Below are 22,637 nucleotides of genomic sequence, written 5' to 3' on the forward strand. Positions count from 1 at the left end.
AATGATATGATATATTCCCGAATGTATTTATCTTGAAGTAGCAGTTGTCTGGTAAATATCTTTCTTGTTCTATGTGGAATTATATATTGATATCTTAAGATAATGTTTGAAAATTGCAACAGTTCTTGATTACAATGTATTTGTTTGTAGAAAAACATATTTAATCCTTCCCGAATTTTCTCAAGTTTACAAATTGTACAATTATCTCCAAAAATTACGGAAGTCTGTTGAAAACACAAACTTTCATGAATTTCTTGAATAGTGAAATAAATATATTTTTTAATTAATGATATGTTTGATGATGGGACATTGGTGTACGGTGAGTGAAGTACACCTATTTGGCGCGACTGTTAGTGAGGGCAGAGGCATAAAGAGAGCATCTTTTTTCTACATTTTATTGTCTGATGCTGAAATATACATCAACACTGATCAACAGATCAATACAATACACATGGAACTGAGAATCTTATTGCAAATATCATGTTGGTGACAAGGTTCTGAGTTCCATAGGTATCATAGAGAAATATACTAAAGAATTCTATATATTTTATATTCATATGTGTTACCTAAAAGTATGAGAAAAGCTTCACTCTCACTGGCCCTTTGAGAGGGCTCTGCCCTCTATTACTATAGATAGTGGACCATGATATTTCAAACTTAGATCCACCTTTTCTAACCACACAATACATTTAGAAGGCTAAAGTCATTTGTATGTTATCTGTATTTCCATCTCACAGTCTACAAAGTGCAAATTTTTAACAAAGGGCATTTTATCTAACTGTTTGGGTAGCAAAAAATTTTATTGGATGAATGTGCAAACATTCTGACCAGGCATTGCTGTAAGAAATGCCTGTGTATGCCTGGCTTCTTGCTGCTTGATAGAGGCCTAGGGAAGAATGCTAGTACATGTACATGTATGTTATAAATTTATATTGATAAGTTAAAAAACTATTTCATTTCATTTTAGTGAACTTGGCTGAGTTAAATCATTGAGAATGTCTGGATCTCTTTCGGTGGTTTCCTTTGAAGGGGAACTGAATGCTGTTGTACAGGAGGCAAGTAGTTAAGAATCTATTAAAGAGTAGACCACAATTACCATGGAAGGTTACTGTGAAATGGCTTATTACAGAGAAGACTGCAGTTACCATGAAAGGTTACCGTGAAATGGCTTATTACAGAGTAGACCGCAGTTACCATGAAAAGTTACCGTGAAATGGCTTATTACAGAGTAGACCACAGTTACCATGAAAGGTTACCGTGAAATGGCTTATTACAGAGTAGACCGCAGTTACCATGAAAAGTTACCATGAAATGGCTAATTAATGGCGTGACAATAGGTCAATAAAAAAAGAATTTCAGATCATTTTCTTGGCATTAAAAGGCAAATGAGAATAAAATTACTTGACAAAATTCTGGGCATGTCAATAATTGTTTGGGCTAGTTTAATTAGCGAATACATATGCATGAAGGGCAACTGCTGGAAAAAAGATTTGGTGAAGACTGTATCATTTCCATGACAAATATTAAAAATATTGTAAACATGGTAAATGGAATGAATTTATCAGAATATTCATTTAGATTTTTTTTATGTGCTTATGTTTAGAGTAAAGATGCATTTTTGTGCTTAAATATTGATTAATATAAAGCATTGGTTAGTGTATTGTTTGAAAACTTAGTTTCAAAAGTATTGTTTTTTACAGTATCTAGAGTTTAGTGGCTTTGATAAATGTACCTCAGTATTCCTAAAGGAGTGCGAGCAGAAAAGCAAACCAATAGCAACTCACAGTATCAAGTCCAAATCCAACCAAAAATTAGTGGCAATACAGGTAATTTCTTACACAGTATCCAATCCAAGCTCCACCAAAAATGAATGACAGTACATGCAATTACTAACTATTTTTAAAAACCTACTGATTTACAGGTATGTATTGAATTGCAGGTATTTTGTGTATACTTGTATTGATTTACAGGTATTTTTTGTATACTTGTATTGATTTACAGGTATTTTGTATATACTTGTATTGATTTACAGGTATTTTGTGCTTGTATTGATTCTTTTGGTTTGCACAGTACACTTGCCTCTATTTCTGTTGGATACAGATAAAATCAATAAATGAAATGTGCTCCCTTCTTTAAAACTGTCTTTTGATAAATTTTATATTTGTCTGATTTTTTGATTGTGTGGTCTCATTACAAGAGTGATCAGCGTCTTCTACTAAAATAGAAGTTAGTCAGTGTTTACATCAAGATGCCAGGTTGAAAATTTTGCCAGAAACTGTTAATGAAGTTGTGTTTTTAGATTATTTTCTTGAATGAGAAAATTTGCTCATTTGGCAGTAAAGAAAATGTAACCAAATTTTGTAGTCTTCAAAGTTTTTTGTTTGTATTTGAATATTACAGATTTTATTATTGGTTATCTTCAGTTTTACCATCAGGAATCACCCACCTGAATATTAAAGCCAAAATTATCAACCATTCAAAATAACAAAATATACTTAAATGTTAAATTATTTTCATCAATTTGAATTGTTTTTGTAAACTTGATAGAAAAGTAGTCTTTTTGTGCAGAAATTAATGTACATTGACACTTATTTTCCCCAGTGTATATGTTATAGTGGAATTTTGTTTTCCTTGTTTGATAGAATGAATTAATGCAACACTTCCACAAAGGAAGGAGGGAAAAATTTTTCAAAGAATGGAATGACAGCCTCCATCCCTCTATCAGAGATGGGGATGCAGTGGCTAAAAAACTTGAGTTCTACCTGAACATTTACTTTGCAACCTTTCCCATAAAATTTGCCAGAGGACAGGTAAAACTTGCAACTTGTTTTCAGTCTTTTTTTTTTTTTTTTTAAATTTTTATCATATTAAAACATTTTGAATATTTAAGCATTTTTAAAGCTATAACAAAAGACAATTTTACATGAAAATCACTGACAATTTACTTTGGCTCAGTGAAATTTTAGATATTAGACTTGTTAATTCAGAGGGAAGCAGATAGAGCTATGGGAGACTTCAAGAAATATCTGGAGACCAGGGGTGCCTCCCTGAGTCAGACTACTGAGTTTCTGCCTTTTTATGCCTTACCATTTGTTCCAAATGCCAAAAGTCATCCATCTTACAAAGAAATCTTCACTGTAAGCCATTCATATCAGCACATAACACATTCAATTGATTTAATTAACATTTTATTTGGTATTCACTTTATTGGCCATTTGTTTTCCTTTCTGTGTGATTAAATTGTGGGACTATAAAGATGTTATGTACTAAGTACATGTACTCCCTAAATGAATGCAGTCTCATTTGTGGGGGAAAAATAGTTTTGTGATAATTCCTGATACTTAATGCATTTCTTTACAGGATTCTTGGGTAAAAGATCTGGAAGTTCGAGTGGAGAAATTTCTCACCCTGACACTAAAGTCAAGGCCACAGCCCAAACTGTTTGAACTTTATGTATCCTTGATTTAAAAAAAAGCTCAAGATTTGGCAATGTTCACACTCTTTCTCTCATAGGGCTCATCAAAATAATTTGATTTATGCTGTTGTAATATATGTTGTGTGTCACATTAATTCAAAAAGACAATCTAATTACCAGTATTGATTTGTTTAAAGGAAAAGTTCCCTTAACTCTTTATAATAGAGAGGAAGCAAAGATGGAGATGAAACAGGTAAGACTTGGACATGAACTGAAAGAAAAATCAATGTATCAATGGTCCAGATAAAAGTCAAGCAGAATGACTCATAATTAGGAGAAGCATGCACAAAGTTGAAAGTTAAGCATACTCTGTGTGGGTATACTTTAGAGGGACCCATAGTTTTGCCTTTTCTTGGCACAAGGATTACTGTACATTCCTAATTTTATGCGAGTACTTAATATCGCGAAATGGCCCAAGGGCATCAAATCGCGAGAACAATATTTCACGAATGGGTGATTTATCTATAGATTTTATATACATTTAAGCACCATAAAAATAAAAGCGAGTAATTTTATTTCGCGAGTTGTGCTTCTCGCGTAATTACGCGATAATTTATTCCTCGCGTATATTTAGGAATCCACAGTAATTGATGAAAACCAAGACTTGATTTCATATCAATTAAACATTAAAATACTGGTATTGCTAATGCACGATTGTGGAAAAGTACATTACCTACATTAAAATTGTGCTGAATTTTTAATAAAGCATTAAAAAAATTGCATACAAAATTATTGTATTTTTTAAACAATACTTCATTACCTCAATAGTATCACAGATTTAAAAAGCAATTGTTGATATCATTTTTGTTAATAATGATTTCTGCAGACCAGTTTCAACAAATATCTCGCCTGCAGCAACAACTGGTGGATTCGGAGCGTAAAACAATGTCTTATATAAAGCGACACAATCGAGTACAGGTAATGAAAAAAAATTGTCATTCACATGGCACAGAGCACTTTAGGCACCTGTTGTAAAAAGGAGGCATGTGAAGAAATCTGATGTTGGCCTGTCTCTGGATACTGTCTCTGTGCATTCACCCTGCATACTAATGTTTAGTTCAGAGTGGAGAAATTTAGCCCTTGTATGTTGTTATTTTGTTACTAACACGTTCTGTTCTTATTTCTGTCTGTCTGTGTTGGAAAACAGTCAGCTTTGGGGTAAGTAGACCATAGACAAGATATGCAAGAGTTCTTAATGTGTTTACTGAAAAAAAAAATATCCAGTTTCAAATACTGTCATGTGAAAAATATTTCTAAAATTCAGATTTTGTCTTTGGTGTCTATAGTTTGATCTTTAACTTTTTTGAACAGCACATTATTAGAGTGTTATAGAGTATTTTAGGCATATTCGCTATAATAGTTCCTAACTTCCTTCAATCCTTAGATACTCCATATAAAATTACAAACACAATTTTAAAGACAGACTTTATAGATGAAGTGTACTTTTTTCTTCTACTTATTTTATTATATTAAATCATATTTTTTTTATAGTTATTTTTATTTTATTTCATTATTTAATTTGACTTGGTTTTCTTGGGATAGACTTATTCCAAGTTTACTTAATATTGTACCTTGCCTAGATGTAGGATTTTTTTTAATCTTTGAATTTTGCTGACATTTCTTTATATCTAAAGGATTGTTTTAATGGTTGATCTGTCCATCATGTGCATTACAGGTTACAGTGGTTCACTGGGAATGATCAATTCTACAACAAATACTTAATTTTTTTTCATTACTAAAGCTATTTAAAGCTAAGATGATTGTAGAAACAGCAAATGCCCAAACCCTGAAAAAATTTCTCCAGCAGGACCCTAATGAGTTGAATTTATAAACAAATATCCCTATGTTAACAGTCAGGTTTGTTCAGATCATGGCTCCTGGAGCTAGGATGGGACCTCAGTAGGTGTCAGAATTTTTCAGTAGAAATATATAGAAAACTCCTCCTCTGCAGAACACCAGGACCACAATATTGGGCAAATTATCATGCAGGTATCCCCCATTGTAGATTTAATTTCATTCAAATCATATTCTTGGGCTAGGATAGGGCAACAATGAGGAGTCAAGTTTTACACAGAAATGGTTCTTTAAAAATCTAAGGAACAACCAAGCTGATGCAAATATCATATGATAATCACCATGTCTTCCTGTCTATCTGTCCATTCATCAACACTTTTATATATGTGATCAAATAACCTGAGTACTATTCAACCTGCAGACTTCATACTTAATATATGGATGAAGAGTAATATAGGAAGATGCCTATAATATTTGGGGTCTCTTGTTCAAAGGTCAAGGCTAAACTAAGGTCAAGATAATAATGCTATGGCTGTGACATTTATTTGACACAGTAAATGGTGTATTTTTAAACATGATACTCATATAATTATATTGAATTCACTGTTTGGATTGAGAATAGTGAGAGGAAGACATACATATTTAAGGTGACTTGGTCAAAGGTCAAGGTCAAAATGAAAATTATTGATATGACTGTGATGCAATAACTTTGGCATTTTGTATCACAGTCAGACTTATGTACATACATGTGGGTAGAGAATATCTTTCAAGAACTGAAAGCAAATTTGCAAATGATTACTATTGCTTCAACCAATTATCTTGATTAATGTTAAGCAAGTGACATATGCAGTAAATGCTATAGAATACTCTTGATGGTTCCTATACATTTTTTAATGGAGGAAAATATTTTCAGGCTGATTACCACAATTTGATTGGAATTACAGCAGATTTGGTTGATGCTCTAGAGTCCACCGTCCAAGGAAAGCCAGTAAGATTTCTTTATCATGTATAAAATGAGCTGATGTTCAATTACTTAATAAAGCTTCATCAGTACATGTATCTGATAGATTTTGTTGTTACAGATGTCTAATATCAAGATAATGTATTTATAGCACAATATTGGAAGCTTTGGCTTTTTTTGCACTGTGAACAGCTGTACATGTAATGTTAGTACAGACCCCTATTTCCTCATTAAATACTGTTATATATACAGTCAAACCTCATTATCTCGAACTCGATTGAACCGAGATAAAACTGAGAGATATCCAAGGGTTCAAAATATTGAGGGTAAAATACTTCAGAAATATGTGATTAGGACTTCCCAATCACTTCGACATATCCATGGTATTCGAGATATCGGTGTTCAAGATACCGAAGTTTAACTGTATATGATTACATGTATAAAATTTACCAGCTACTCAGTGGATAAGTTTAGGTAATTGTTTAAACCAATATGTATATTTCAGATAACTCCTGAGTATCTACAGGAGATTTGTTCACGTCTCTTTAGTCATCACGTCTCCGGTTCTGTTGATTTCACACGGCCAGGCACCGCTAGTCATTTTCTCAGGCAGTCCATTGCCCCACAAGTGTGAGTATAACTTATTGTTTTATGAAAAACATAAACATACTTCAAAGTAGCCTTGATAGTACACATACTTCTGAAATTCAGGCATCTGAAAAATTGAAAGATATGAATTGCTGATCTTGATATTTAAGAAACATTCTTCATTTGGCCTTTAATTCTCATGAAACTTGTTTCATTTAATGTACATGTACATGTATTTTTACACTATTTTCATTAATGAATTGAGATGATGATCTTTTGCTTACAGGCAGCCTCTACAGGAGCCAGATGCCTACCCACCCTTAGACTACACCAAGGTCAAGGATGATCTCGCTAACGGACAACATAAAAGAATAGCTCTACTCCTACAAGCCATCCGATGGGTAAGATTATCAGAAATAAAAGTGTATCAGTTGTTTATTTTGCGGAATCAGTACTCAATATTTTATGTTTGTGTAGTATAAATCAGAGGTATCTTTCAGCATAAACTCTCTAGAAAATGTCTTTCTGTTGAAAGCAAAAAGCAGATCTTATTAGAAAAGGGAAAAAAATATTTAAAAAGAAAGGGTAAAAAAATGGTTTGTTAAAAAAATCCTTACAGAGGCTGACCCAGTCCAATCCACAGCAGAGAGACACCACAATGACTGCGTACAGAGACAATGACCTGCTGGGGTGTGCTAAAGCTGGAGCTCATAGGGTAGGTCTGGCTACTCAGCTCTAATACAATGTACATGAATACTGTATACAGGGTTATTTTTGCCCCATGTTATTTTCGCCTTTTCACACTTGCTAACAATTTTGCCCTGTTTTAAATTTACCCAGTCAGAGTTCTGATTAAGAAATTATACTGTTTTCTTTGAATTCACCCCGTCTTAAATTCGCCCAGTTGTGTCTAGGGCAAAGGGGTGAAAATAAAACGGAGGCAAAAATTTCCCTGCATACAGTATCTTGTGAATAATCTCTAGAGAATTATAATTGATTGTGATATTGGAATTACAGACAGCAGTGCTGGGACTTCTTACTTCTTCTGATGAAATGGTAAAGCAGACAGCAGCTAGACTCTTCAATGCATTTGCTTCTCTCTGTGCAGGTCAGGAAATCACTTTATATTCTATCATACTTACCTACTAGTCAGGAATCATATTTTCTGCTTTGATTGTTAGCGGTATTTATTACATTATTAAGTAATATATCAGGTACAGGTTTCAGTATTTCGATCAGCAACTCTTTATTCTGTTAACACTGTCAGGATAAACATATATCGGTAAATACATTGCAGGAAGAACCTATCTTGCTCAGAACCAGGAATTGTTTAAGGCTTTGTTGGACAACCTCCATAGTGAGGAGAAGGAATCCATTACCAGGGAGATGGTGTTAGGGGCACTACAGAAACTCAGTCTCAGGTACATACATGTAATCATTAGATCTCAAGGTCATGTTAAAATTCAGTGTACAGTCAAACTTGTCATAGCGGTCACCTTTATCCAGCGGTCACCTGTCCTATGCGGTCATTTTATTTCCTCCCAATGAATTTTCCTATATAATGTAACTCTATTAAGCGGTCACCTGCGTAACGCGGTCAGCGGTCATCAAATTTCATGTAAAATCGCCTTTTTCCCTCGTATATAGCGGCCATTTTGTCCGATCACGTGACAAGATCTAAAGTCTGGTGACTGGCAATTTTTGTCACTAATGTAAATTGATCGTGTATAGCGAGATCATGAAAAAAATAATTGGCCTTATTAAAACCATTTAAAATATTGGATAATTTATTTATTCATTTAACAAAGCTAAACAAGGGTGCTAGTGGCCGAAAAGGTTATCGGGAAAACGGACTTACGAGAATCTTAATCTTATTGAATTGGAATCTGGTTAAAAAAAATTCTGAATGATACACAAGGCATCCTTATATTTATCTATTAATGGATACAATAATTAGGTGTTTCCTAATTATTAGTTCACCTTTGGCATGTCCATCTCCTATAGGTGTAATTGTGTACATGCATGACAGGCAGTTTTTAACACATAGGAAACGTATTATTTGTAGAAACCCTAATTAACTGTTTTGTTTACTCAAAGTGTCCTGATTATCTCGTGATTTTCAACTAGGTAAGACGACAGTTAGGATTAGTCACGCTTCATTGGTCACAACACCTGTGAATTTGATATCAATTTGTATTGTGCACTGCTTTGATAAACTGAGAATATTATGACTTGTCTGTTTATTACACTTCTATTTACATACAATTATCAGGACTAACTAAACTTGTATTTTTAGAGGCAGTTTAGATAAAAAAAATATATTGCATTTTATTCATGGCACAACATGATAATGTAATCTTATAATAAAAGAAAGTTTTGTTGTTGTTTGGAGGGAGGATAATGGCAGTGCCCTATTTTTGTTGGAGTCATCAAATTTATCTTGAACTTAATCTTGAGACTTTTTAAATTAAAAATACATCTGAGACCATCGATATCCAAAGCACATCTTTCTTTTATATTCTATGATGTAGTGTTTCAAAACACAGAACTTACATAAATTGGAAAAGAATTTTTCTTGAAAAAAGATGAACCTCTTTTCAAAGGTCACCTCTCTATAAAGGTCACTTTTAATGATTACCGCAGGTGACTGCTTAATACAGGTTTGACTGTATGTCAGCATATTCTGGGATTGATAGAAACAATTTGTGTAATTACTTTATGGCTCTTTCCAAACACATGGAGTCTGATTGAAAGAATCGGGATGTACAATCTCCGTGTAGTAGGATTTACAGCCATTCTCTTACAGACGTAACCTGCAGTCCTCTATGATTGATGCTGGGCTGATAGAGTGGCTTGTCAAAGTTCTGGAAGATAATGACAACCTGTCTGATTACACTTTAGAGTACTCTGTGGCTCTTCTCATGAACCTCTGTCTCAGAACTTCAGGTAAGTTATGCATTTATGTCTTTGTTGTAACATCCAGTAATGGTACTTATGAACCTCGGTCTCTGAACATTAAGCTGTTACTTTTGAACCCATGAACCTTTGACTCCAAAAATTTGTGTGCGTTACAAACCTCTGTCTCAGAATATCAGGTAATGTTACTTGAGAACCTTTGTCTCAAAGATTCAGATTATGAACCTATTCATCTATATATTAGAGGGACAAGGGATGGTCAGATAACTGAAAAAATAACTGATATTTCTAATTATCAGAAATTTTTAACTGACAAGAAAGATAGTAAGGTAAAATTTACTTTTGAATCATGGTTTAATTGAGGATAAAAGGGCAATTTATGATCAATCTTGCAAATAATCCTATGATTCATAAAATTAATGCAGAATAAAACTAGAAGTGGACACGATACTTAAACCTTGGAATATTATATTGTGTTAAAACCTAATTGTGATGTCACTCTTTTGTTTGAACACTCCATTACTTCTTAGAATGGAGAGTTGCAATTTACATTGAAAACAGTGTTTGTTATGTAAAAATTCTCCTTCCCATGCCTTTAATGGGGGAAGAACTAAGAAAATTTTATAAAGTTATATTTTCCTATTAAAGTTATATTTTCATAATAGAAAAAATGTAACACTTCTGGGAATCAAACTCGGTACCTTCCCTTTGGTAGTCGGACACTCATCTCACTACGCTAGCAAAGCTGTTGAAGAATTGGGGATTTAATAACTACATAACACTTTCTATGTCATACTCTCTCTCTATATAAATTAAAGCTGACATGAACTCTTAAAAATGTGATATTTTCATCCTTGTACGACTTATTTCATTCCCGTACTCCCTTTTCCGCCATATTTCTTTCAGATTCGCTCACTTATTTTACCGGCTATATAAACCCTGATGCCTTTTTTACACTTGAGTGATTTTCTAGCCTGGCTGTCGACATGTACACATCTCCGATAGCAAAGTTTTGGAACACGTCATGAACTGACCGAAAACGTAGGCCTGTACACATCTCCGATAAAGCAGTTTTGGAACACGCAATAAATCTAACAATCCTACCAAAACTAGGAATTTTACTGAAAACTGGAAAGGATATATAAATTTTGAATAATTTTGATGCATAGAAATCAAAACGGCAAATGCATGTTTGATATACATTACATATATATTTGAACAATAAAGAAGGTACCACATATATTTTTTTCCAAAAAAAACCACTGTACTGTTGAGCTTTATGCATGCTACATGGTATAAGCACATACTATGCAACTTACGCATTGAAGTTATACATGTACATGCATGCATGCATGCCGAGAAAACGCGTCGAACGCTTTATACTCATCTGCCTGAAATACAGAGCTCGCTACAAGGATGTGCACATGTTGAAAGAATTACTTCCTATTTTCCTTTTATTGAAATATGCATCACAGAAGAAATAACTCCATTTGTAACTCAACGGTAAACAAATTGTCACTAGCACTTGAACACACGTGGTCCCTGCCGATCAGCATTTTTGGTCAGGGAAAATATCGAAATGTGGAAATGACACTGATATTTGCCTGATTAGACAATGTAGTCACGCAAATAAAACATTTCAGAAATCGAACTAACTGTTGTCGGTACATGTAGTAAATATGTTCATGACTGTGGCTTTATTACAACAAATTTATTACATAAACATACATTCTTGTTACGGATCTTACATCTTTTAAAGAAAATGAAAGGGGGGGGGGTATGTAGAATACATTTTTCAATATATTTTAAACAAACGTCGAAAAAAGGTCGGATTTTCCTTGATCAAATATATTTAAATACTTGCAATGAACTGGCCTCAACTATTTCAGATATAAAACTGATATATCTTAAATTTACACACACTGAACAATTTTTTTGTGTAGACATTTTCAAATCAGGACCCTTTTAGGCGTCATAAATTACAAGCACGATTGATACACAGACATAATTATGTGTATATAAAATAATCTACAGTATATGTTTTTGTATATATTGAAGTTGAGTAAGTATTAAACTATTAGTATATGTCAAAGTAATATTGATAATTGAAATAGTTCTACCGTGTACCCAAATGTGAAGTGGTGTGATTCAACAATCTTCGCGCGCATTGCCAAAGATATCACGAGGCGATGCAAAAGTACTAATTATTACATTACATAAGTTTTTTTTAACAACTACACATATTTACACGTTTTAGATATTTAAAGAAATTTTGTGATGTGACTGAATGATTAAAATATGGTTGCGTGCATGTGTATTATTTCTTTAAATATTATATAATTTTAATTTTAAAATAGTCAAAGTTTATAGGAAAGGAAAACAATGTGCTCCTGACAGTGTCCACCCCCTCCACCCCCCCCCCCCCCACCCCCCCACACACAAAAGTTGTTTTTTTTTATTTTGATATTTTTTTTCTTGTCTAAAAAATTTCTGGTAGGAACCCTCTGTGCTCTTTGGAGGTATAAAGAAACAAAAAACTGAATTTGTTTCCTCTGGAAAGAACACGAGAAGGGTCCACATGTTTCCATTCCCGTGAAATATAGTTTTCACAATTGAATTGTTTTCTTCCCTTTTCGTTAGGGTATGTAGGTTTTTTTTTTCTTCTTTTCTTTTCCCTTTTTTGGGCTTGTCAAAAAAAGGAGACAATTTTTTTTCAGCAGGTTTGATCCACCCTGCCCCAGAAAAATTCCTCAATCTGCCCTTATAAAGACTATATCATTTCCCAAGATTTTTACTACATCGGATTTTATATGCATTATTACTCTTACATGTACATGTATGGATGCTTACACATAAAAAAGAGAGAGAGTATACTTGTATTGAAAATGCAAAAAATATTTATCTATAATCTTGCGGTTTAGATTTTAAGTAATCCTTAAACTATCTTTTAAGATTTTCTCAAAATACAAGAAATTGAATAGGTACCCAATTTTAGACTACCTGCGGAAACTCTCCAATCTGAAAAGACTTTCTATACATGCATATAAAACAGGCACGTAGCACCGTTTCTCAAAATGTGTGTATGCGAGGGGGAGCGGGGACAGTAAAATGATTGACAAGCAAAAGAAAAACTTTAGGCACTTAAAAACTGGGGGGAGTGAAGAAGGAAAACAGGCATTTAAAAAAATCGTAGTCAGGGGAGGGACAGATTCTCTTCATACTATCATTTTCGGCAGAAAAATATTTGAGTACAATGTACAATAATGTTGGATTAGAGTTGGGGGGGGGGGGGGGGCAGCCAGTCTTAAATTAAAAAAAATCCCTGTCGAACACGTGGGTGGGGGATGCCCCCCTTTTTCCGAGCATAATGTTTTACTGTTTAGTATGAAATACACACTCTAAGGCTGATCTCCTCCACTTTTTGTTGCACTATAGTCAAATCCTTGAAAAAGTTGCCCCCCCCCCCATTCTTAATTATTATTATTATTATTTTTATTATTAATTTTTTTTGCTTGTCAAAGATTTTTCAGGTAAAGTGTCAATTATTTCTTAGATATTACGTGCCTGAAAGACACTCTGAAAAAAGGGAGTACCCCTCCCCCCCCTCCCCCCCCCCCTCCACGTATGTGTATATTTGTTAATTTGTGTTCTGGTTAGCTCTCATGTCGTGTTCTAAATCATTTTTTACACCAAATTACTCAGTTTAGGTTTCAGATAATCAGCAATCAGCCTTTTTTTTTTTTTAGTGATTTCTTATTTTTTACCCAGTCGCGCTAATACTAATTCCCTTTTTTACTTGTGATATTTTCCCTGACCAAAATCTGATCAGCACGGACTAAGCGTATTCAAGTGCTAGGCTGTACGATGAAGTGACAATGTGTTTACTGTTGAGTATTTGTGGAGTTTATTACTTTTTGTGATGCATATTTCAATAAATGGAATACAAGGTGTAAATTATTCGGCATGTGCACATCTTCGAACGGGTACAGTGGTCTATTTCCAGGTATGAATAAGTTTACAGTGTTTGACGTGTTCTCTCGATATGCATCAGTTGGATTTGAATGCATATGGACATGCATAGGAAATACGCTGGTGAAGTGGTGGTTTGTTCCATTCTTAAGATAGATTATTGCAAATTGTTTGTACGAGTTTTACTGTATATTATTTCAAGTTTATTGTGCATATATATATTGGTATGCTTTTAAAAAACACGCGCAACTATGATTTTTCTTCCAAACTTGCATTTATGTTATTCAAAACGATAATTATTCATAATTATCATTATGACTGTTTTTATCTATTCTGGTTTTAAAATGTTTTCATCAATTCATGTGTTCCCAGATACTTTACTGTCGGAGATGTGCACGCCTCGATAGCCAAACCAAAAATTCACTCAAGTGTAACGAGAGCAATTGGGTATATATCGTTACAATAAGACAAGGTATCTGAAAGAAATATGGCGGAATAGTTGGTATGAAACAAGTCGTACATTGATGCAAATGTTGCGTTTTTAAGAATTCATGTCAGCTTTAAATACTACTAATACATTACATGTATATTATTAAATTATGTCCTTTTTACATATTGACAAACAGTAATTACAAGCATTTTAATCCAGATTTTAAGTGGGTCAATATACTCATAGCACTCCATTCCATAAAGCAATGGGCCTCAGTCCCTTCAGGGCTTAGGCTACATTTCTTTTAAGGAATAGAGCTCTACTTGTACATTATACCTTACTTCTTGTCACAAAGGAAAGGACCATGTCAGTTTTAAGAACTTGTTTCTGATCATTTTTTTTTAACATCTGGATATTAAAATATGATTAGAAGTGAAATTGGAAACAAAATATTTTTTTACAAGTTTATCTGTTGTAGGCAAAAAGCGTTGTGTGGGAAACGCACACCAGACCCTGAAAGTCCTGAGTGATCTCCTTGGACATGAGAATCAGGAAGTAAGACATGCTTACAGATTATCCCAATTTTTTGTGACAATTTTCAGAAAGATAATGTTGCATGACTTTTAATTTGAGAAGTAAGATATTTACACAAGATGTATCATTAATGATATACCCAATGCTAATTGACAGATCCGCCCTTATGTTAATGGTGCCTTGTACAGCATTCTAGCAATTCCATCCATCAGGGAGGAAGCAAAAGCAATGGTAAGACTGCTTGTTCCTTCTTAGCCTTGAATTGTGTGTTGTACCATGACTCATGGTTCCAAAAATTGCACCCAAACCCACATTTACATGCGAGCGGTGCGGATCTAGTTATGTGTTGGTGTTAGCAGGCATACTCTCTCTAAACGATCCTTGAGTGTGCTCACACCCCCAGATAAGGTCGGTTAAATATGTGATATGTTTCGACATGGTATTTAAACTTTTCCTACTTTTATAAATTTTAGTGTTTTTGAATTATTGCACATCAATTTGAGCATAAATGATGAAATAATAAATTAAAATATTATACAAGAATTTTAATTAGTGCATATGTATGAGATTTCTGAATGAAATATTCAATGAAATTGAAAGGAAAAAGTAAGATTTTCTTTTTAATGTTGATAAACAAATCTAATGTAAAATGGCTGCAATTTAAAAGGGAGGTAATTATAATCAGAGAAATTTGAGTTATCTTTCTTTTTATTTTTCCCAGGGTATGGAAGAAATTCTGCGATGTTTTATTAAAGACGATCAACCAGATATGAACAGACAAATTGAATTTATAATAAAACAGTTGAATTCAGGTATGTTATTCAGATAAAAAGGATGCTCCGGTCTGCTTGCAATACATGTACATTTAGTCGTTTTTAAAAAAGTGTTTAATTAGACTTTTGAATGTAGAAAAGCCTCGGGTTAAAAAATATACACATGATATTTTTGAAATAAATTTGTAATAGTCCTTATTTTTCTTGAAGTAATTTCATGGCAGTTGCTAATTATCATAATTTTTCTCGAAACTTAGCTGCCTATAATTAGCTCATTAACATTTAAACAATTATTGTTTTATCTGTATAAATAGAAATTGTAAACTGTTTTTGTAAATTCAAGATTTGTGTACAGAATATTTCATTCATTGATGTGAAAAAAAAGAGTTTGTTATTTATGTGTATCAATTTTGGGCCCCAGTGGAGACTGTGGACGAGTATGAATCAGATGACGAGGAAGATGATGAAGAAGAGGTTAGTATTAGATGACAGATTAGATGATAATTGATGACAGTACCGGTATTAGATTAGAGGATAATTCATGACAGTATTAGATAATTCATGACAGTATTAGATGATAATTCATGACAGTTTTAGATTAGATGATAATTGATGACAGTATTAGATTAGATGATAATTCTTGACAGTATTAGATTAGATGATAATTCATGACGGATTGAATTAAAAAGGTCATAGTTATAGTTTTATAAACTTCTTAAAAATCATTACTTTGAAATCACTAATTTTCATGGGGTTAGGAGACGAAAGAATTCATATCCCCCAGTAAATGTTAAAATTTCATACTGCAGTATAATGTTTCTTCTTTAACCAAAAAATTAAATCCCCTTGAACCAGTAACTTATCTTCTAACCACGGAAATTTGACTCCACAAAAATAAGTGATTTTACAGTAAATCAGAAAAAATTGCATGTACAAATGTAAAGTACAGGTATTTGACATGATTTTTTTTCGTAGGAGGACCAGGATGCTATGGAGTTAGATTTAGACAAAGACGAGGACATTCAGATTGATGATGGTGAACCCACAGGAGAGAAATTACTGACAGAGGAATACCAGGCTATAGCGGGCTCCGGCAAACCCAAGAAAAAGGTCAGGGTGATGAATACAAAGAAAGATAACTCCTGAAATTATACTATTTTATGGATGCAGTAATAGATGATTTTAGTGAAAGTTGGTGAATTTAAAGGATAATTATACTTAGTAAATTAAATATTTTTGAACCATTTTAGCACTTTGATGCAGTCATGCATGAACCTCTCCAGAGACCAATCACTCCTAGTCAGAGACGAGCTACAGAGCACCCATCCATCATCCAGTAAGTGAATATATAGCACAGAAACAATTAAATTAAAATTTAATTAAAGTTTTACAATATGTTTATTAAATTTTTTACTTAGAAATTTTATAAAACTCCTGAAAAAAGTGCCCTTAATTAATTTAAAAAATTGATATGAATTTTAATTTCATAAATTTATTGTCATACATTGTATGTAACAAAATGCAGTAAAAATAAGTAAGAAATAACTAATTATTATCAGGAGTCGTCCAACCTCCCAGCTGTCTCAAATTCCTGAGGGGAGGACTGACATGTCACGCCCCCCAACCAGAAGCGGCAGTCGTCCCAACACCCAAGAGGGGCACAGATCTGGTAAGTTTTGTGTGATTCATTGATTAATATATTTCAATCCTTAATGTGTTGTATTAGTGAGAATGATACATTTTTACCATATTGATTCTTCATGATCTTATCTGGATTTTTTAATAAATACATTGTATGTTATCAAATAATGTCTAATATAATTCAAGATAAATAAATGTTTGTTGTTTTTTATTGTTAAGATTGCTCAGTGGAACTTATTTGGCAAGAATTTTTAAAAGGAATGATTTTAAAAATGATATTCTGTATAGATTTATTCAATTAAGAAATAATCTTATGTGTTTTCACGATGTTTTTAATTTTGATTGCAGCATCCAGAGCAAGTCAGTTAAGTCAGGGAAGTGCCAGGGCTAGCCGAGATAATCCAGAGTAAGTAGCTACATGTAAGTCAGGGAAGTGTCAAGGCTAGCTGACATAATCCAGAGTAAGTAGCTAAATGTAAGTAAGGGAAATGTCAAGGCTAGCCAAGATAATCCAGAGTAAATAGCTACAAGTAAGTCTGGGAAGTGTCAGGGCTAGCTGAGAAAATCCAGAGTAAACAGCTACATGTAAGTCAGTGAAGTGCCAGAGCTAGCCGAGATAAACTAGAGTAAGCATGTAAGTCAGGGAAGTGCAAGGGCTAGCCGAGATAATCCAGAGTACATAGCTACATTTAAGTCATGGAAGTGCCAGGGCTAGCTGAGATAATCCAGAGTAAGCAGCTACATGTAAGTCAGTGAAGTGCCAGGGCTAGCCGAGATAAACTAGAGTAAGTAGCTACATGTAAGTCATGGAAGTGCCATGGCTAGCTGAGATAAACTAGAGTAAGTAGCTACATGTAAGTCAGTGAAGTGCCAGGGCTAGCCGAGATAAACTAGAGTAAGTAGCTACATGTAAGTCAGGGAAGTGTCAAGGCTAGCTGAGATAATCCAAAGTAAGTCAGCTAAGTCAGGGAAGTGCCAGGGCTAGCTGAGATAATCCAGAGTAAGTAGCTACATGTAAGTCAGGGAAGTGTCAAGACTAGCTGAGATAATCCAGAGTAAGTAGCTACATGTAAGTCAGGGAAGTTTCAAGGCTAGCTGAGATAAACTAGAGCAAGTGGGACCTTGAAAAAAAAAGAAATAGAAACTACTGATTTTTAATCTCAAAATACAATCCATAGTAGGTTCATAATTGTTATATTTAATGATATACATGTAATGACAAACTCTGGACCAGGAAAATGAATATTTATGATATGCATTTCCATGAAGTAAATAATACCTGTACATTTTATTTCATTTCTAATGCTAATGCAGTTATCCACTGGTTTTGATTAATGCAAAATCTGGCCATTATTTTAGCAAATACATGTGCATTGTAGGGTGAAAGAATACAATCAGGCCTTTGGTTCTCGACCTAAGATTCCCCGCACACCAGATGTATCAAGTCTGGGAAAAAACTCCAATCAAAGCCGAATGTCACAGCAGAGTCAGGGGAAAGTCAGTAAAGTGCCTCGTACCCCTGACTCTGGTAAGCGCCCCACCAGTCGGGGGTCCATCAGTGGAATGCCTCCCCCACAGCCTCAGTACTCGGAGTCAGGACCACGCCCAAGTTCTGCGGGGAAATCCGGTAAGTAAAATGGGTCAGCTTGTAATTAATTAATTATGGAGCACATTAATGAATAATTTTTCAGAATACATGTATTTACCTTCTGAATTGAATTTTATGCATTTTCAGTCTCTGGATCAGAAAATGGTAAATTGTAGAGAAAATCCTAAATCAGTGTTGTGATGAGGTGTAGTTGTTGGGTTATGGAACTTCTCTGTATTTTATGTTTTTCTGAATAGTAATGAAGTGTATTGATGGGTTTAACCTTTATGGAACTCCTCTGTATTTTATGTTAATCTTATTTTTTCAAAATAATGAATTCCTCTGAAATTATAAAAGCCAGATAATAACTTTAATTGTTTAGATGGTATATACTCTGTCAACTTTCTGTTTAATTAGCAGCAACCTAGAAAGTTGAGGATATAGGTGGGTAAAGTAACTAATGTCCCACTTAAATATGAGTGCTCCAGAATCACCAGAAAAAATAACTCCACTGTTAAACTGTCAGTATACCCTCCTCACTTAAATATGAGTGCTCCAGAATCACCAGAAAAAATAACTCCACTGTTAAACTGTCAGTATACCTTCCTCACTTATGGTAAATATGAGTACTCAAGAATCACCAGAAAATATAACTCCACTGTTAAACCGTCAGTATACCCTCCTCACTTAAATATGAGTGCTCCAGAATCACCAGAAAATATAACTCCACTGTTAAAATGTCAGTATACCCTTCTCACTTAAATATGAGTGCTCCAGAATCACCAGAAAAAATAACTCCACTGTTAAACTGTCAGTATACCCTCCTCACTTAAATATGAGTGCTCCAGAATCACCAGAAGAAATAACTCCACTGTTAAACTGTCAGTATACCCTCCTCACTTAAATATGAGTGCTCCAGAATCACCAGAAGAAATAACTCCACTGTTAAACTGTCAGTATACCCTCCACACTTAAATATGAGTGCTCCAGAATCACCAGAAAAAATAACTCTACTGTTAAACTGTCAGTATACCCTCCTCACTTAAATATGAGTGCTCCAGAATCACCAGAAAAAATAACTCCACTGTTAAACTGTCAGTATACCCTCCACACTTAAATATGAGTGCTCCAGAATCACCAGAAAAAATAACTCCACTGTTAAACTGTCAGTATACCCTCTTTCTTTTCCACTTTATAAAAATAGTTTCATACAATTTAAGACTCAAAACATTTATTTCATTGATGTGACAGTGATATATTTTGATTGTGGTTACTTGATTATAAAAATATATTATTGTACATTGTATAAAAGTGTATTAAAATAACAAGTCTTAAATCCTCCAAAATCGAAATGATTATTTTGTGTCGACAATAATTCTGTAGGCACAAGTCTTCTATCTGTTCTGTGTAGTCTCAGTGACAGCAGTGAATATCAAACCAGTACAGACTCGGGTATCATGTGTATATTCACTTGTACTTCAGATTTATTTCAAAATATTTCTTAGTTTTCTGTTTCTTGTGTTACAAACTTTGCCAAGGCGTTGATACTAAAAAAAAAAATGATAATAATACATGTAGTAATAAAAAGGAAAAAAAAGGTTTATTATATTAAAAATATATTAAGATTTTGTGAATTCTTTGAAAACAATTGTGCACTCATCTCATTCACTTGGACTTTGTGACTTTGTTTTGTTGGTGTTTTGCTGTACATTCTTTAAAAACTTTGTTTTAATTTTGGTTTCTAATTAAAATTGTGTTGCATTTACTTATAAAATTTGCCGGTAGTCATCAGTACATTTTGTCTGATATGTTTGTTTTCTGAGCATTAATTTTTCCATCAGGTAACATTAATACATACATATAATGGTAAGTTAAAGATGTTTTTACAGGGTAATATTAAAATGATATGACTACCAGTATATGTAATCTCTGCTAGTGAGAATGCCTTCATTGCACTAAAAATGTTTTCTTGTTGTTTAGCTCCACCCTCGAGGAAAGGATCTGTTGCTAGTCAGAGAGAGGTGCCGAAGTCTCCAGAGCCATAGTTATATACAGAGTTAATGTTCCTGACCACTTATATACAGAGTTACTGTTCCTGACCACTTATATACAGAGTTACTGTTCCTGACCACTCCTTCTATCTGCTTTCCTACATGAAATACTCTAACATTCTCATCAGTAACTGATACATATCTGTGTAAATGAAATTCCAGTGTTGTAGACTGAAGATAATTTAGTATATTCTTGCTTGACTTCCTTTGAGAAGGTTGAAAGTTCACTTTATTTGCTGAATTGTACTGACAATAGGTCCTTAGTTTGTGAAATTATTTAGAGAATAATAGTGCTAGGATTTTAAGTTGATTCTCTAAATTTGATAATTTTTATTTCAACTCTAATTATTTATTTATTTATTACAAATGTATTATGAAAATACATGTAGATTTTTAAAGATTTTTTCAATTGAATATTTAATTTTCTTTAAATTGAGCAGAATATATAAAATTTGCAATATCTACATGTAACCAAGTTGTATCTCAGGTAGTTGTTGGAAAATTTAAAAATATTTTTGAGGAATACATATACATGTATTTCCACTTTTTTGAAAGGATGAATCTCTAATATCCTTTTGTAGAAATGGTTGTATTTTACCTTAAAATTTATTCCGTCTGTTTTATAATTATTTCACTGACATGTATTTATGTAGATATTTTAATGTGGATCTCCTATAGACTGTGATATCAGTGATATTCCTACCAGTTATCATTAACTTCAAAAGAATATTGCATGTACGTGAGCAAATATTTATTTGCTGTCACCTGCTAAGCAGAGCCATCTTTGTGATCATTTTTCCAGCCTGTCTGTCCATACATCACCTCCTGTATCTTTTGAAACATGAGAGATAGGACCGACTGACCTCATGACACTGAACTATAACATTTTTTAAATATTCCTATCCTTTACTGCACCAGTTTAAATCTGGGTTTTAACTTATATTTTATTTATTGAAAAAAAGGGGCGTAAATTGATCTACTAAATGATCTAAATAATTTGAAAGTCACATGAACCATAAGGTTTTGGCAAAAACATTTTTCTATGATGATAAAAAAGGTATGGATTGAAGTATTCATAAGTTTTCATTAGGAAAGGCAACCTGAGACATATAAAAAATAAAAGGTTACTTCTGTTCATATGTCACAACATTACATGTGAAAGTGCCAGATTTTCAAATAAATCATTGACACAAGAAGAAAAAGAGTGATGGACTAGATATTGGACAATTGAATAAGTAACTAATAATTTAAATAAATGGAAAAAGTCACATGAAGTATATTTGTTTTAATTGATATGCATGCAGTACCTTTCTATAATGATAAAAATATGTCCTATTTTCTCATTATTTCTCTCCTTTAACATAGCATCTGAAAACAAATTGTTTAAAAGTACATAGTAGCTACATAAAATTAAGGTACATTTGAAGATCTAAATAAATTTTAACTATAAAGATTGGCTATTATAATGAAGGTTAAAATAGTGAGTATATAGAATTTTTTTTAAAATTTGGTTATGAAAAAGCAGTCAATTATTATTATGCATGACGGTATATCTACATTACATTGGTGATATAAAAATAATAATAAAAATAACTTATTGTAAATAATTAACATTTCCCAGCGAAAAGCGAAAATGGGAAAGATTACCAGTATACATGTATGAATGAGAAAAAAAAGTAATTCATGTTCACAGAATTTTTCACCTTAAAATAATTATGTGAAATCACTGTGCAATGATAAAATTGTGTTAAACATTGTTTAACAGTACTGCATGGAACCTCATATTCAAATAATCTTGTTGTCTTTAATGAATAAGGCAGCACTTCTTTCTCTAATATTTTTACAGATGTTTAAAACATATATACTTTATCAAGATTAAGAAGTAGATTAATCTCCCTTTAAGAGCTGGCCAGTGAC

At 33.2% G+C, this 22,637-nt stretch overlaps 1 protein-coding gene and 1 non-coding gene across 2 annotated transcripts; one reads left to right on the top strand and one right to left on the bottom strand.

The window, feature by feature from the left end:
• Nucleotides 1-995: 995 nt before the first annotated feature.
• LOC133205106 (lisH domain-containing protein ARMC9-like) lies at nt 996-21,012 on the top strand. The gene is made up of 25 exons (XM_061340849.1): nt 996-1,055; nt 1,701-1,826; nt 2,643-2,810; nt 2,988-3,137; nt 3,361-3,453; nt 3,641-3,668; nt 4,302-4,393; nt 6,183-6,257; nt 6,736-6,860; nt 7,105-7,219; nt 7,438-7,533; nt 7,836-7,926; nt 8,116-8,239; nt 9,625-9,764; nt 14,612-14,688; nt 14,824-14,898; nt 15,389-15,479; nt 15,862-15,914; nt 16,416-16,550; nt 16,691-16,776; nt 17,000-17,109; nt 17,430-17,487; nt 18,461-18,708; nt 18,817-18,834; nt 20,650-21,012. The coding sequence occupies exons 1-25, from the start codon at nt 996-998 to the stop codon at nt 20,712-20,714; spliced, it is 2,499 nt and encodes an 832-aa protein (XP_061196833.1). The 3' UTR covers nt 20,715-21,012.
• LOC133172727 (U4atac minor spliceosomal RNA) lies at nt 14,953-15,081 on the bottom strand. Its single transcript, XR_009718963.1, has one exon. It is a non-coding gene; the product is annotated as a U4atac minor spliceosomal RNA (small nuclear RNA).
• Nucleotides 21,013-22,637: the final 1,625 nt, after the last annotated feature.

This window comes from Saccostrea echinata, unplaced genomic scaffold (assembly GCF_033153115.1).
Source record: "Saccostrea echinata isolate AGI-Se365-2 ecotype Australia unplaced genomic scaffold, CSIRO_AGI_Sech_v1 ptg000054l, whole genome shotgun sequence".
Classification (NCBI taxonomy): Eukaryota; Metazoa; Mollusca; class Bivalvia; order Ostreida; family Ostreidae; genus Saccostrea; species Saccostrea echinata.